Source organism: Antrostomus carolinensis, unplaced genomic scaffold, assembly GCF_000700745.2.
Source record: "Antrostomus carolinensis isolate BGI_N321 unplaced genomic scaffold, ASM70074v2 scaffold5129, whole genome shotgun sequence".
Taxonomy (NCBI): Eukaryota; Metazoa; Chordata; class Aves; order Caprimulgiformes; family Caprimulgidae; genus Antrostomus; species Antrostomus carolinensis.
The window spans coordinates 1-14,960 of NW_010336283.1; the positions used below are offsets into that span (position 1 = coordinate 1).

General features: G+C 40.1%; 1 protein-coding gene across 1 annotated transcript; it reads left to right on the top strand.

Moving 5' to 3' along the window:
* Nucleotides 1-626: 626 nt before the first annotated feature.
* LOC104530243 (PAX-interacting protein 1-like) lies at nt 627-6,750 on the top strand. The gene is made up of 7 exons (XM_010174773.1): nt 627-676; nt 3,056-3,224; nt 3,405-3,505; nt 4,701-4,835; nt 4,920-4,995; nt 5,567-5,627; nt 6,269-6,750. The coding sequence occupies exons 1-7, from the start codon at nt 653-655 to the stop codon at nt 6,282-6,284; spliced, it is 582 nt and encodes a 193-aa protein (XP_010173075.1). The 5' UTR covers nt 627-652; the 3' UTR covers nt 6,285-6,750.
* Nucleotides 6,751-14,960: the final 8,210 nt, after the last annotated feature.

Consider the following 14,960-nt stretch of genomic DNA (forward strand, 5'->3'; position numbering starts at 1 on the left):
CAGGTGCAGGACCTTGCACTTGGCCTTGTTTCATTTTCTGTAATATTGTCTCAGATTATTGGTGTATCATTTTCACCTTTCAGAATAGAAGTTGTTTTCCCTGCTCAGTTCAGATATGAACATGTACATAATCTCATTTCAGGGTGTGAGGTTGCCTTTGAAACCAAAGCAAAATGAATCCAGTCTTCAGCCAGCTTCCAAAAGAGCAAGGTAAGAACAGTGAGCAATCGGTGATGTTGATAGTCCTTAATTTACTTTTCCACAGAAAAAGTTCCATCCTGTGCCCTGCAAATTGAAATAACTAGCAATGCTTTTTGCATATTGCCAAGCTACTCCACTGGCAGGAGTAAAATCATAACTAGAGAGTGAAGCAGTAAGAGAACTGGGAGAGAACAGATACAGGAGGGTATGTCCTCTTCTCCGTGTAGAAATTTTTTCTTCAGAAGAAGATTCATTCATCTGAGTACTTCCATTGGTAGTGGTTGCAAGAATGTGCTTGCCTAGTTTTAAAATAACAATAATAGAGCTTTGGGACCAAGGTTCACATTCTGATGTATTCCATGTATTTTGTAGGATTGAAGACCTACCACCACCTACTAAAAAACTCACCCCAGAATTGACGCCAATGGTGCTCTTCACAGGATTTGAACCTATGCAAGTTCAACAGTACATTAAGGTGAATTTCATGTTGCAAACTACATTGAAATATCTGATAACTTTATTCTTGATGTTGAATTTTTGCTATTTAAGACTTGATTAGCATACATCTGGTGGATAAAAACCCATGTTTACTGGGGCTGAGGTTAGAGTGTAGATTTATGTGAAATTAGTTTTATTTGGTAACTGTTCTGCTTTAGTTACCTGTGCTACTTGTTTTTCCTTTCCCTGTGATTGTTTTAAAACGCAAGAAAGCCTCTTCCACATTTGTTTTTAAATCGGGAAACTTCATGACCAAATTTAGGTGAGAAAAGTAGTGATGATTGTACTGGATAAGGCCCAGGATTCTTCTGCTGTAGTTGCTCTCCGCAATGCCAAACCCTTCAAAGAAAGTGCTGACAAAGTTTGCAGCAGGTGTGACATAGTAAGTTCCCATGGAGATGTTGTTCTGTTCTCTGATAAGTTGTCCAATAATTTAACTCTAAATACTTTATAGTGTTCTTTTAACAGTATAAAAATCCAATCATTCCTTGAAACTTAATAATTACTAAATATTTGTTCTGAAAGAACTTTTGATTTTGGGTTTTTTTCACACGTTGGCTGAAGTTTGGGGCACATCGTTTTTTAACTGCTGACCTCAGTAGTGCATGAAAGATCTTGCCACTGATGCCTGTTTCAGATAATCAAAAGTAAATAAGGTCCAGTTTGAGTCTGCTACGTTTCTTAGAAATATGCATCACTTTGGTGTGCTCAAAAATATCTGTTATCTTCTTTATTGTACCTAAACTTGTTTCTAAGGTAGTTGGACTTGGCAGTTTTGTTTTTTTTTCCTTGCAGTGTTTCCATTTGAAGCTGGGTATTAAACATTTTGGAACATGAAATATTTTTTCGTGTATCCAATAAAGTTCCAGTGTCAGCTCCTCATTTTCTGTTGCGTTGGTATCAGGTTAATTATATGGAGAATCTGTTTTGGTAACAGCTAGGGCTCACAAATATAAAAAATGAACTTCAGCCTTAGGGCTTGTGAAGTTGAACTTAAATTTGGCAGCGATGATTCCATCAAGACCTTTCAGAGTTTGTATACCTAGCGGAGGCTGGATACTTCTCATCTTTGAGATGGAGGAATAGTCTTTTCTCCTATATCCCCAGAGGGTTCCTTTGGGGATACAGGAGAACATCAGAATGGAAATCAGAATGGATTTCTTGCAAGATCTGGACTCATGGGTGTACAGTGTCTGAGGTGAACATGTGTTAACTACAAAAATAACAGCCTTTGCCTTTCATAGGTGTGCAAGTGTACTGTTCACGATGTGTCTATATGTACCCAGGAGGAAATAAATAGTAGAGAGGTGTTCAGTGTCATTGAATAATACTGTTGTGTATCATCTCTGTCCAAACTGTCGGTGTAAGCCAACACAGTAAAGTTTAGAACATTGTCCCTGTCTATCCTACTTGTCCCTTCTTATGAGAGCAGCAGAGTACAGAGGGATGCCAGAGATCTTTTAGGGTTTCTAATACCCCCAGTAGGCCTTTGTGTGTCTGTGACTCATGTAATAAATCACCCTAGTATGTTCAATATTTAGACTTAAACATACTGGTGGGTTTCTTTATTTGTTTGTACAAAATGCTTGTCAAAGAAAATCAGAAATCTGTGGTGCATAGATACTAGTTGTCCAAATATTTTTTTAATTCTTTAATTTTTTATGGGAGGAAGCACTCTTTTATTTGTAACACCTATGGTAATTTGATATGCTTTACCATTGATTAGTTGTATTACTAATCCCTTCAGATAATGATTTGTATTTTAACTGAAAGAGAGCAACTATGATTAGTTAGTTGGGGTTTAGTAGTTTAAACCAGGGAAAAAAGGATAGTTGCTCAGCATCATGAAAAATACATGTGGAACTAATGCATTTAAAGAATATATGTTTTTCATGAGATGCTTTTCTTTTTGAAGAAAAGACTAGCAAAATAAAGTTTACCGTAGCTATAGTGTACATTATACCTTCCATTGAAAAGAGCAAAATGATGGGATTTTCTGCTTACTTAAATTTAATAGCATGTTTCACTTTAAAAAGATTTTTACTTGTGTCTTACTGTTATTTCCTTGCCTCAAAAAAACCACAACTCAAAACCAAAAAACTGCAGAAGTAGAATGTAGATTTCAGTCCTGCCACATGAAATTTATGTCTGGAAATACCTGGATTTTCAGTGGCTGTAAATTCTGTCAAAATTAATCAGCTTTAGGAATGACTAATACAGAAATCTCCTACCTATATTTGCTGTTTTGTTAGGAGCTTACTTTTATTTGATGGTGATGTTATGATTCTTAATTTTTTTCCTCCTTCAATTTTTAAAGGACTATTCCATTCTGATTTGTGTTTTGTACAACTTCCAGAAACTGTATATCCTTGGAGGTGAAGTAGCTGAATCTGCCCAGAAGTGCACCCATCTAATTGCCAGTAAAGTGACCCGAACTGTGAAGTTCCTGACAGCAATTTCTGTAGTCAAGCACATAGTAACTCCAGAGTGGTTAGAAGAGTGTTTCAAATGCCAGAAATTTGTTGGTAAGTTAAACTAGTATCAACTTCTGTAGTAAACATAAGGCAGTATTATAATCACATCAAAATTAATGAGTATTTACCATTTAGAGTCACTCTGCTACCAACATTCTCTGATCACTTTAGATCCTGGGTTATGTGCATGTTTGTCTTTTGTGCGTTACATCATCAGTTTTTCTTTTTCAGATGAGCAGAACTTTGTGCTCAGAGATGCTGAAGCTGAGGTGCTGTTCTGCTTTAGCTTAGAGGAATCTCTAAAGAGGGCACAAGTAGCTCCACTGTTCAAGGTATGCACTTTAAAAGGGCATTTAAATACTTGGAGCTTTTCAGCCTAATTTTTTCAGCATTGGAATCACAGCTTTTGGAGCTGAGGGCAATAAGAGTAGCATGTAACGTGAAGCATGTGTTATAAATTTTATTTTTTACTTTATGCCTAGTTCCTGCCTAAGCATTGCTGGATCTAAGCCCTTGGGTAACTGGTTCCTGTAGATGTGAACAAAACTTGCTCAGTATAATTAACAGTGTTTGTTCCCTTACAAAATTTAGAGCACTGCTCCATTATTTGTAAAATGCCACTTATGGAAGGGACATTTTTTTTTTAACACCAGCCTCGTAGTCAAAGCACTTGCCCTTAAAAATGGGAGTCTGGGAATAAGTTTGCACTTCAGCCTCAGGGAGTTCTGGTTTGACTCTCCTTGAAGACTGCACTTACCACCAGGTTGTTTGCCACAGTGGGGCAAGATGATTTTCATGCCTCCAGTTAAAATTATGCTACAGTGCAGAGAGGTATCTGAAGATCTAAGTTGCTAGAGATTCTTCAGCCTGACTGAATTTGAGACTCTTTATTGAGGCAAACCACCTAAAAAGGGTATTTTTACAAGTAAGAATCTAAGTCAAAATACTACCTTTCAGTCAGTTTTGCGGTCTCAGTAGCAAGATGGTTTTTATTCCTAACTAGTAAACAGAGATAATCTACTTTATGATCTTATCACCTGTATTGGTCTCAGTCAAGTAGCAGGATAACTTTTGTCAGGAAGAAATAAGTTGACTGCTAATTAAAAGCTGGAAGTTCTTTTGCAACACTTGAGACGTCCCTGTGCTTGAAGAAGCAAGGAGCATCGTTGTTCTTCGTTGTCCCACCAAACTGCAGTTACCTTTTTAAAAAAAAAAAAAAATTTTGAATCATTGTTTAACCAGTGATCATTTGAATGTTTCCTGGTTGTTATTTTACAGGTGTTGAATTAGGCACACCTAAACTGTTCAAATTTATCAAAATTATGGGTTTACCTCTCCAGGGAAAGCGTCAATGCTATTTAAGGACAACCCATCAGCTGATGAATTTATTACCATAAGCTGTGATATCTAACACCAGCTTACAAAACCTGCCCTGTGATTGTGTGAGAGAAGAGTCACAAGATAATAAAGCCTAATGGGTTGCAGAAATCCACTAATAAAATAATATTCCTTCTTTTCTCTTTTTAGGGAAAATATTTTTACATCACACCTGGAATTTGTCCCAGTCTTTCCACCATGAAAGCTATTGTGGAATGCGCAGGAGGAAAAGTATTATCTAAACAACCTTCTTTTCGAAAACTCATGGAGCATAAGCAGAATAAAGTGCGTAGAGTGTTGCTTTCTGAAATTGACTGGTAATATCTTACTGTGTTATTCTGAGCTTACAATTAGTTTCTTTTCATTTAGAGTTTGCCGGAGATAATCTTGATTTCCTGTGAAAATGACCTTCATTTATGTCGAGAATATTTCGCACGAGGCATAGGTATGTATAAGTTGTCAATATAATTTGAACAGTATAGCTGTTGTTTTGATTTTTAAAAAAATTATTATTATTTTACAAGTACAGACATCTTTTGAAGCTTTCAGGTAGTCACAGAGGAATACGTGGTCTATCCTGCAAACCATGGAGAAATCTGAACCAGCTGTTTGCTAGGTATTTCTAACAGAGGTATTTTATAGCCAGGTCACCATAAGTCTCTGAAAGGGTAAACCTGAACCTGGGGCTTCAGTCCTGCCTGAGGCAAGATTGCTGACTCAGTATTCATCAAGTTAATTAAAGATTTGGAGTTTTTCACTTTAGCTATTTTTCCTTCAGCATAGAACCCCAAGATATGCTGTAGTTATTAACAAAAGACGTGCATGGGGAAGTCTCGTATTTGTGGTGTGAAGTGTGTGGTGGCTAACGAGGGCCCTGGTAGCAGTGGGGAAATACTCCCTTATGCCTTTGTGTGAAGAGCAGAAAGGTACAGGATGGCCCCTCCTGATGCACATGCAGGATGAGGAAGAATGTCCTTGTCGGGTGTAAATTGTATGCTTGTTTTTGATATTTTCAGATGTCCACAATGCTGAGTTTGTCCTGACTGGGGTACTTACTCAAACACTGGATTATGAATCATATCCTTTTTGTGTAAAAGCTGTCCACTGCTTTGGGAAGTGTTGTTTACTAAAATACTCTCTTTATTAGGAACTAATTGTTTATAATTTTTTAGGATGTGTAATGTTTACTTGATAGGAGGGTAGTTCAACATAGAATCATAGAATGGCTTGGGTTGGGAAGGGACCTTAAAGATCATCTAGTTCCAACCCCCCTGCCAGCAGCAGGGACACCTTCCACTAGACCAGGTTGCTCAAAGGCTCATCCAGCCTGGCCTTGAACACTTCCAGGGAGGAGCAGCCACAGCTTCTCTGGGCAACCTGTTCCAGTGTCTGACCACCCTCACAGTCCAGAAACCTAGCTTAAATTCAAAGTGGAATTACTTCTTGGTAGGAAGTACTTTAGCAAGGTGCTAAGCAGGGTTGTCAGAAAGCAACCGTAGTAGAATATTAAGCAACGGGGAAAAAAAATGTCACTAAAGAAAATATTTGTTACAAGTTACTTGCAGATGAGGAAATAGCTCTTTACTGAAGAGATTATAAACCCTGTTTGATAAATGCAGTGGAGGGACCAGTAAGGGTTCTATGTCTTTATGCATGTTTTTTATTTAAGTTCTATTTTGCAGTTGTTTCTTAACGTTGTTCTTTCTTAACAATCGTACATATAAATTTACTTGATCGATAGTAAAATGCCTTATTGCTTCGGACTGCTTGGAGCATTAAATCTAGCTGTTCAGCCATTGTACAAAGCAACTAAAACTTCCTGTGGATGCTGTTTTCCAGCTGTTTTCCTAGAGATGATGAGCAGTTTAAAGCAGGAAAGCAAAAATAAACTGCATCTTTTTTAGGATGTGTAATTTTATTATGCTGAAACATAATTTACTATGTTTTGTATTATACTACCATTTTAAAAGAGCCCACTTTAGCTATCATGATTAGCCCGTTTTTAAACATTTTAACGTAAATGATGGTACTTCAGCCAAAAGTGTAATTTGGATGTAAAGATAAAAGGGCTTGCTATCTATTAAATTATGGACGTTGAAGATGAAAATGTTTTGTACTTTATTTTTATTTCTTATACTCTATTTTCTTTTATATTGATATTTTGCCCACATTTTAAATAAATGTACTTTTAAATGTTTTACTCTATATTTTAGTGGTGGTTCATTTTTTTGAATACTGTGCATCAATGGCACTCTGGTAAGAGTAAATTACTCAGATCTTTTTCCAAGCAATGTAAAATTATTTTAAGCTTATTTTACCAGGTATGTTTTAATATATTAAATCCCAGTGCTTTAAAGGGAAATCATTGTAAATGTATATATGTGTTTTTACTGCGGCAAAGAAATAGCTTGAAGGCAGGAGAAACTATGAACCCGCATATTACACTGTTGTGATAATTTTTGTTTGTATAGTGAGTTTTACTAAATAAATATTAAAACCCAGTATCCCAAATCTATATTCGGTTGTATTTCCTAATACACACACAGTTCTAATAATCTGATTTGACCATTTTTATTGGTTTAGATTCTAGCAGTTGAAAAATTAATCCTAAAAGCATTTATTCTTTGATCAGCAAGCCATTAAACTCTGATTGGGGATTGCAGATATTCACTTATCTGTACAGCATTAAGTGTATTGTAGCACCTTGTGAACCATTCACAAAACAATTCAGAATACAAGATTAAAAAATACTTGTAACTAGTATCTTATCATGCTATTTTTTTCCAAACATTTTGTATTGTTATGCAGAACCATTTTACAGAAAAACTTTTACAAATACAGTATCATTAAACTGAGATAAGCTGCTATTTTTAGCTTACACAAAGCTTTCTATGGAGAAATTATCAATTTCAAATCTCTCTTTCTGTGCTGTGGCTTAAATTGTAAATCCAGTTGATACCTGACCACTATTTCTGTTGCCTTTCCTCCTGCGCCTCAGTTCAAAAGTGCGCTTAAGCAAATGACAAATTCAAGCTGTAAGAACACAGTGGGAGTAAATTGCAAGATGGGTGAAGTCCCATGGAGGTTAGGACTGTGCCTGGTCCCTGTCATTGCTGACTCTGGGTCTCCTCAGCTCTCTGGATTTACTCCTGTGTTTGGCGTTTCTCCTGTCAGCAATCAGGGGCTACATGATGATAACAAGAATGGTAAAATGTCAGCATGACTTTTGGTAGGGTGACAAATGTCCTAAATGAGAATGTTGTATTTTGGCTCAAGATGGTTTTGGATGCATTAGAGGTTAAAAAGGTGTGGTACAGGCTGGGAGAAAATGGTATTTTTCCCTAAATGCTGTTTAGTTGTAAAGGCAGTTAAGTGATTTTTCTCGGTGTGATGTTCAGCTCTCCATAATACAGTTTCCTCTTCTTTATAAGATAGATTAAGAAAAAGTCTTTAACATGGAGACCCAAGGTTGAAAGTTGATGACAAGATTTTATGCTCTAACTTTTCAAAATAGTAAAAAATAAAACTGAAAAAGAGGAACTGCAGTGGGAATTGTGCAAATTACTTAAATTTTTCAGACATGTAGACTTGGCGAGTCTGAGCTCCCTTTACTGTCAGTGGAGAGAGAGAGTATCTCTAAAACCTGACTTTGTTAAAGACCCCTGCAGAGAGCGCGTCTCCTAACAGTTTAGCAGACTCCTTTAGTCATGTACATCTTTTAGAACACTGAAAATAGGTGAGATGAATCCCACCTAAAGAACTTCAGTAATGCATTGCATAAATACTATTTTTCTAATGGAGGAAAAAATACACCTTTTTTTTTTTTTTCTCCCCCCTTCAGATACACTTCAGAATGTGTAATACTGAAATTAGCTGAATCTGTGTTAATCTCTGTATGGCTTGAGACTTTCTTTGTTATGCTAGTTACTAAGTTGCAGAAAGTTTTTGGATGCCTTTTCCTTCAAAAGAAATATTAGCTGTTGTAGCTTTGGGACTTTTGAAAATGTTGTGATACACGAAACCTCTCACCTTGAATAAATACTTTCTGCCTGTCATGCATTCAGCATCTTCTGTATGCCTTAAAAACAGACGCTGGTTTCATAAAGAGATACACACATGTAGTAAGTCAGTGGCACTGTTTAACTGTGCATGAAGTCAAACACAGGGCATAGGAATTTGCAGGACTGGGTTCAAAAAGCTAACCAGACCTGCTGAAACAGCTTTCTGCAGAATGAAACTTAACACTGAGGGAGGAGAGGCAGAGAGAAACCAAATCTGCATGTGTTTGTGTGTTCAGTGCATTTATGCCTCAATAAGAGTTCTCACCTTTTTTTTAGGATTAACTTCTATGTTTTCCACAACCAAGCAGTGTTGAGGATATAGAACACCTTTGCCAAAGACTACTAGAGTTAAGAGACGTGTGAACACAATAGCATCTGAAAGGTAAATTTCCTTATGAAAACTCTCCAAAATGCTGTCAGACAATGCATAGAGAAGCTTGAAGAAAACTAAACGCAATGATGGAACAAATGAACCCCGTGGGAAACGTGAGTGGTAATGCATCTGTTTCATCATCAGTGGAGACAGTGTGTTTATTTAGCCAACATCAAGTATGACTGATTTGATTAACCTTTCAATTAGAGTAAAAAACAGAACCTGCCAAGAAATAGTCTTTCAAGAACCACAGGAGCTGTCCAGAGCCAACTGGCTTGCACAGATGTTACTGTGCGTGATTAGCGGTAGAGAAAGGATTTGGTGAGGTGTGCTGATACTAGATTGCTGTTATGAACATGCTGTTCTTCTAGTGGAAGGTTATAACACTTAAGTGTGTTGTTTGGTGCTCTCTCCTGTGCTTAGGAAAAAATAAATAACCTTTCATGTTTCGTTGCTTGCAGAAGCATTAGGTACATGATAAAAGCTTGTGTTAGGTGCATAACAGGTGTTAGGTGTGTAATATAAGCTTCGTGCCACACTGCCCAGGTCGTAAATAGCAAAGGAAGGGTCTGGGAGAACAAAGGACTGCCCACTGTAGGTGAAGATCAGGTTTGGGACCACCTAAGGAACCTGAAGGTGCGCAAGTCCATGGGACCAGATGAGATGCATCTGCGGGTCCTGAGGGAACTGGTGGATGAAATGGCGCAGCCATTATCTATCATATTTGAGAAGTCCTGGCAGTCTGGTGAAGTTCCTGCAGACTGGAAAAAGGGGAACATAACCCCCATTTTTAAAAAGGGAAACAAGGAAGACCCGGGGACTTACAGGCCGGTCAGTCTCACCTCAGTGCCAGGCAAGATCATGGAGCAGATACTCCTAGAAACTATGCTAAGGCACATGGAGAATGAGAAGGTGATTGGTGACAACCAACAGGGCTTCACCAAGGGCAAATCGTGCCTGACCAATCTGGTGGCCTTTTATGATGGGGTTACAACATTGGTGGACAAGGCTAAAGCAACTGATGTCATCTACCTGGACTTGTGCAAGGTCTTTGACACCGTCCCACATGACATCCTTGTCTCCAAATTGGAAACGTGGGTTTGATGGATGGACCACTTGGTGGATAAGGAACTGGCTGGATGGTCGCACTCAAAGAGTTCTGGTTGATGACTTGATGTCTGAGTGGAGAGTGGTGACGAGTGGTGTCCCTCAGGGGTTGGTATTGGGACCAGTGCTGTTCAACATCTTTGTCAGTGACATGGACAGTGGGATTGAGTGCACCCTCAGCAAGTTTGCCGACGACACCAAGCTGTGTGGTGCGGTTGACACGCTGGAGGGATGGGACACCATCCAGAGGGACCTTGACAGGCTTGAGAGCTTGATACAGCAGTTACTTAAAGAGGAATATGGAAGATGTCTGTAATAGCAGAGACATTCCATCAGTCTGGAAGTCGGGGAGAAATGGTCTGCACTCATTACGCCGCAGCTTTCTTTGCCATGGGTCATAAAGTAGAATTGTAGAACAGAATTGTAGAAGTGCAGCTGGAAGGACCTCTGGGTTTTTGGTATCTTGAAGGATGGAGATACCACAACGTTTGTGGGCATCCTCTTTCTGTATTTTGCTATCCTCAAGGTAATAAATAAACCATCCTCATATCTAATCGGAATGTCCATTGTTCTACAAGTGACTGTTGATTCCTATTTTCCTCCCCATGCACCTTCAAGAAGAGTCTAGCTCTTGTCTGCTTTCTGCCCTCCTGGCAGGTAGTCATAAGACAGCAGTAAGACCTTCTTCTCCTAAGGCTGAGCACACTCAGCTCTCAGCCTCTCCTTGTGCTCTTACACCCCCTAGTCATCTTGATGGTGTTCTGGACTTGCTCCAGTAGGTCATTGTCATACTGTAAGAGAGAGGAAAAAAGCTGCTGGGTACCTTGGCCTTTTTAATGTCTTTCATCACGAGGTCCCTTGCCACGTTGAGCAGCAGACTTTCCTTTTTCTTTCCTTTCCTTTTTGCTGCTGATGTATTTCCAGAATCCTGTCACTCTGCCATTCACATCTTGCTAGTTTCAACTCAGGCTGAGTTACTCCTGAATTAAATATCAACTTACACAGTTGAAGATGTGTAAAACATGTGCGTGGAGCAGATCCGAACCAGAGCAGATGCGTTTAGGAAGGTTGTGCAACTTTAACCTTGATGCAGCTGTACTGTGAAAAATTCATCAAAGGTTTCCTAAGCACAGTTTAGTTAGCTTGCCCTGCCTCGAGGCAAAAGGGTAGACGAGGAGACAGCTCTGTTGATGTTTATATATTTTACATTTAAATATCGTGATGCCTTACAGGGTGCCAGGAGGTTACATGGGCTAATGTATGTTAGGCAAGGATTACCCTTTTTATGGATGGAAATTAAAACTGAGAGACATTTGCACTGGGCGTGGTGAAGCAGGGAATAAACCCCAGGTTAGCTATATTCAAAGTACACATCCTGACAGCCGGTCAAAGCCTGTTCCCTTGCCCTTTCTTCTGCCTGTTCAGTGCTGCTCGCAGCAAGAATAAAGAAATACCAAAGCAGCGGAGGTAAGGAACAGCAACAGAAGAAAGAGAGCACTTGTGAGTGAAACAAGGGAAGAGACTCAGGCTGACCCCTCAAAGAACAAACTTACACGTGACTCTAGGGTTTCGCAGGGGTAAGTTTTCCTAGAACTTCTATGGAATAGCACTAATGAGTACAAAAAATGTTAATAAAGGAGTTGCAGATGTGTTTTGTTTTACCTGCAGGGCTGCGAGATTGAGAGAGACTGTCTTCAAAATGATTCCTTCTGCTAGAATTCATTCTGCAGGAAGCACTGCAGGCTACAGGTGCTTCCTTCTTGTTTCTTAATCTTCAGAACCTGTGCTACTGTTTGACAAAAAGTAGTTTCTAATTGTTATGGTTCCTAAATGTCTCTGAGCCTGGCTACTGCTGTGGCATGTACGGGCCATGGACCGGTGTTTTTGACACAAGCAGTACCTTCCTACCCAACCCGTTTCATTCTGATGCTGCTGATGATAATTCCAGTGTCCACATCGTGAGCTTGCTGCCCATCCAAACTCTTTGGAAGAGGGAGTATGATGTGTGTACTGGCTATTCAGTGCTGAGCAGGTTATGCTAGCAGTAGGCAGGTGGGTTGGGGAATTGCCTACCTTTCCTTAAAAAAGCCATTCAGTGTCTCTTTGAAACACAACAGGCTCCTCTCAAGGGACAGGCATGCTTGAAAAGCTTTCTCAGTGGGATTTTTGGAGCTTTCCCTGGAGGAAGCCAAGTGGAGAGCGACTGAGCCCTCAGGAGGTACTTGGATCTCTGCCAAGGGAATTTTAACCTACAGAGTATGTATGCAGACAATTGTGAAGTGTAAGCAATGCTTGGAAAAATATTCCCACCCTTAACAAGATGGTCCATTTCTTTGATCCTCAAGCACCATTTTCTCAGAAGGAAACCAGGCTATGTCTGCCAGGGAGAAAGCCTGGTAGTCAGGGAGCACCCCAGATCAGACACAGCTTTGAATGAGCCTGCCTAGGATGCAAGCTATGCCAAAAATAATTAAAAAAAACCCAACAAACCAAACCAAACAAACCCCATTTTAAGCTTATGAGGTCAAAATCTATTAGCATGTCAACTAAAGCAATTTAAAATGAAGCAGCAACATCAAAGAGAATGGAGATGAAGCAGAGGTTTCCCTGCCTGCTCTCTATGGCTTTAGAGGACTGATCCTCATTTGATTTCATTCATCTTAGGGTGTTGGGGTTGTGGGAAGTTGCACAGTCCTTTCTGTTTCTCTTTGCAGATACTGAAAATATCTTACTAAGCAATGATACTGCCTCCCTGTTTTCACGACTTTTGGAATTTGACATTTAAATTTGATAAACTCGCAGCTTTTTGTGAACAACAATTATGTCCTACAGTCCCTGTTTCCTGTTCAAAGAGACTTTGTGAGAGAAGATAGAGAAATGGCTTTGTCAGAAATGATCTGCATTTCAGCTACAATTGGGAAGTCAGAGTTGGGCCATGGGGCCCAAAACAACTGGAGCCCATCAGCCTTCCCGAAGCCAGGCTGGAGCAGAGAAAGGAAGAAGAGCTCAGTCATAAACAAGCCAAGAGACCAGGTGAAGGCAGTTAGCCTTCCAAGGAGGAACCGTCTGAAAAAAAATACGTGAGTATTTCGAATCTGCTCAGACTTGTCTCCATTCTGTTAAAACAATAAGTATTTTCAAAGGAGAAAAAAAAAGAAGAGTTAGATTTTTCATGTGATGGTGGTGGCTTCTAGCCCTGCATGGAGAGAGGTGGACTGGAGCCACTAGACCAGCTTGGAGAAAGGTCTGAATTGCAGATGAGACAGGAGGGGTTATAAAGTTTGGGAGCACTGGCTGGGCTGGGGTTACTGCTGGTGTGTGTGCTCCAAGGCTGTGACAGATGTGAAGTAAACCAGTTTCGTTTTGTCTGCAGTGAAGTTTTGCTGTCTCACCTGGGTAAGGTGCATCCATAGAGACCTCCCTGTGGTGACTCACTCCACTGTTCAAACCTGACTATTGCTGTAGCTACAGAAATACGACAGGTTCAGTGCATTTTTGTACTCCAAGCCCAGCTGGAGGGGAGCCTGCGGGAGGGACACTGCGGACATAACTGAAATACACTGGGAGGAAAAGAGAGGAATCAAAACACAGATACTCTTCCTCTTCCAGCATCCTTTAGCTGAGAGGCTTGGAGGTTACAACTCACATCACCTAAGGGGGGAACTCAGAGGAGCTGTGGTCTGAGGCATATTTAAATCACGTCTTTAGCAGAGTTTCAAACATAATGAACCCATCTTTTCCATTTATGACTCTACCTGGACTGAATGAGAATGAGACTCCCATCTCTCTGGCAATATCTGTGTTTATGCTTCTCATCATGCAGTGTGTTCTTCAGTCGGTGCTTCTTGCCCTGTCATTTCACTCTGCTTCTCACCCCCACCGCTCTCCCCAGCTCCTTCTTTCCCCTCTCTGTCCAGAGAAGGCAGCAATGGCCATCTATTTATCTTTCCAGACTCACTAGCACTTGTTGGGCTGAAGACTGCTTTACCTGGCCTCCCAGATGCCCGCATCTTTCTGACAGAGAGCCCAGTGCAGTATATAAACCATTCATTATATTAAAAATGCAACTGAGGGCATCAGAAATAATACTTTCATGTCCTCAGTCTCCAAACCCTCCAGGATGCTGTCTGCAGCGTGAGCAGCAGCTCTCATTTCCTCCTGTGCTCTTTGACTTGTCTGTTCCTGGCAGGAGCGTGGGGTCATAGCACTGCTCCAAAGAGGAAATCAAGCAGTTTGCTGCCTCGTAAGTTCCCCAGAGTTTCTATGCAACAAACATCCTGAGGTGTCTGTTTTATAGAGCCTTTCCCTCTCGGTCAGCGGTGACTGATATGGCTTCATTTCCTCTCCTACTGTACTAAGAAGGTTTTTATTGCAAAATCCATTTCTACTTCCGTGGAACAGACAATATAATAAAGTCTAGTTATTAAAAGAAGTATCTCTCTTGATCTTGGACACAGAAGTTAGTGTCCTGGGTTTTAGGTGGGACAGAGCTGGGTTTCTTTAGTAGCTAGAATAGTGCTGTGTTTTGGTTTCAGCCTGGGATTTGTTATGAGAGAAACACTGAGAACATACCAGTGTTTGCATTTTTGTCACTGGAAGTCAAAGAACGTCATGTTTTGCTAGTCTACAAGTGCAAGGCTTAGGGGGGCAATGAATATTTAAATTAATAAACTAGATTGGCATTTGCATATGCTAATCATAGAATCACAGAATGGTCGGGGTTGGAAGGGACCTCTGGAGATCATCTAGTCCAACCCCCCTACCAAAGCAGGTTCACCTAGAGCAAGTTGCACAGGACTGCATCCAGGTGGGTTTTGAACATCTCCAGAGAAGGAGACTCCACAACCTCTCTGGGCAGCCTGTCCCAGT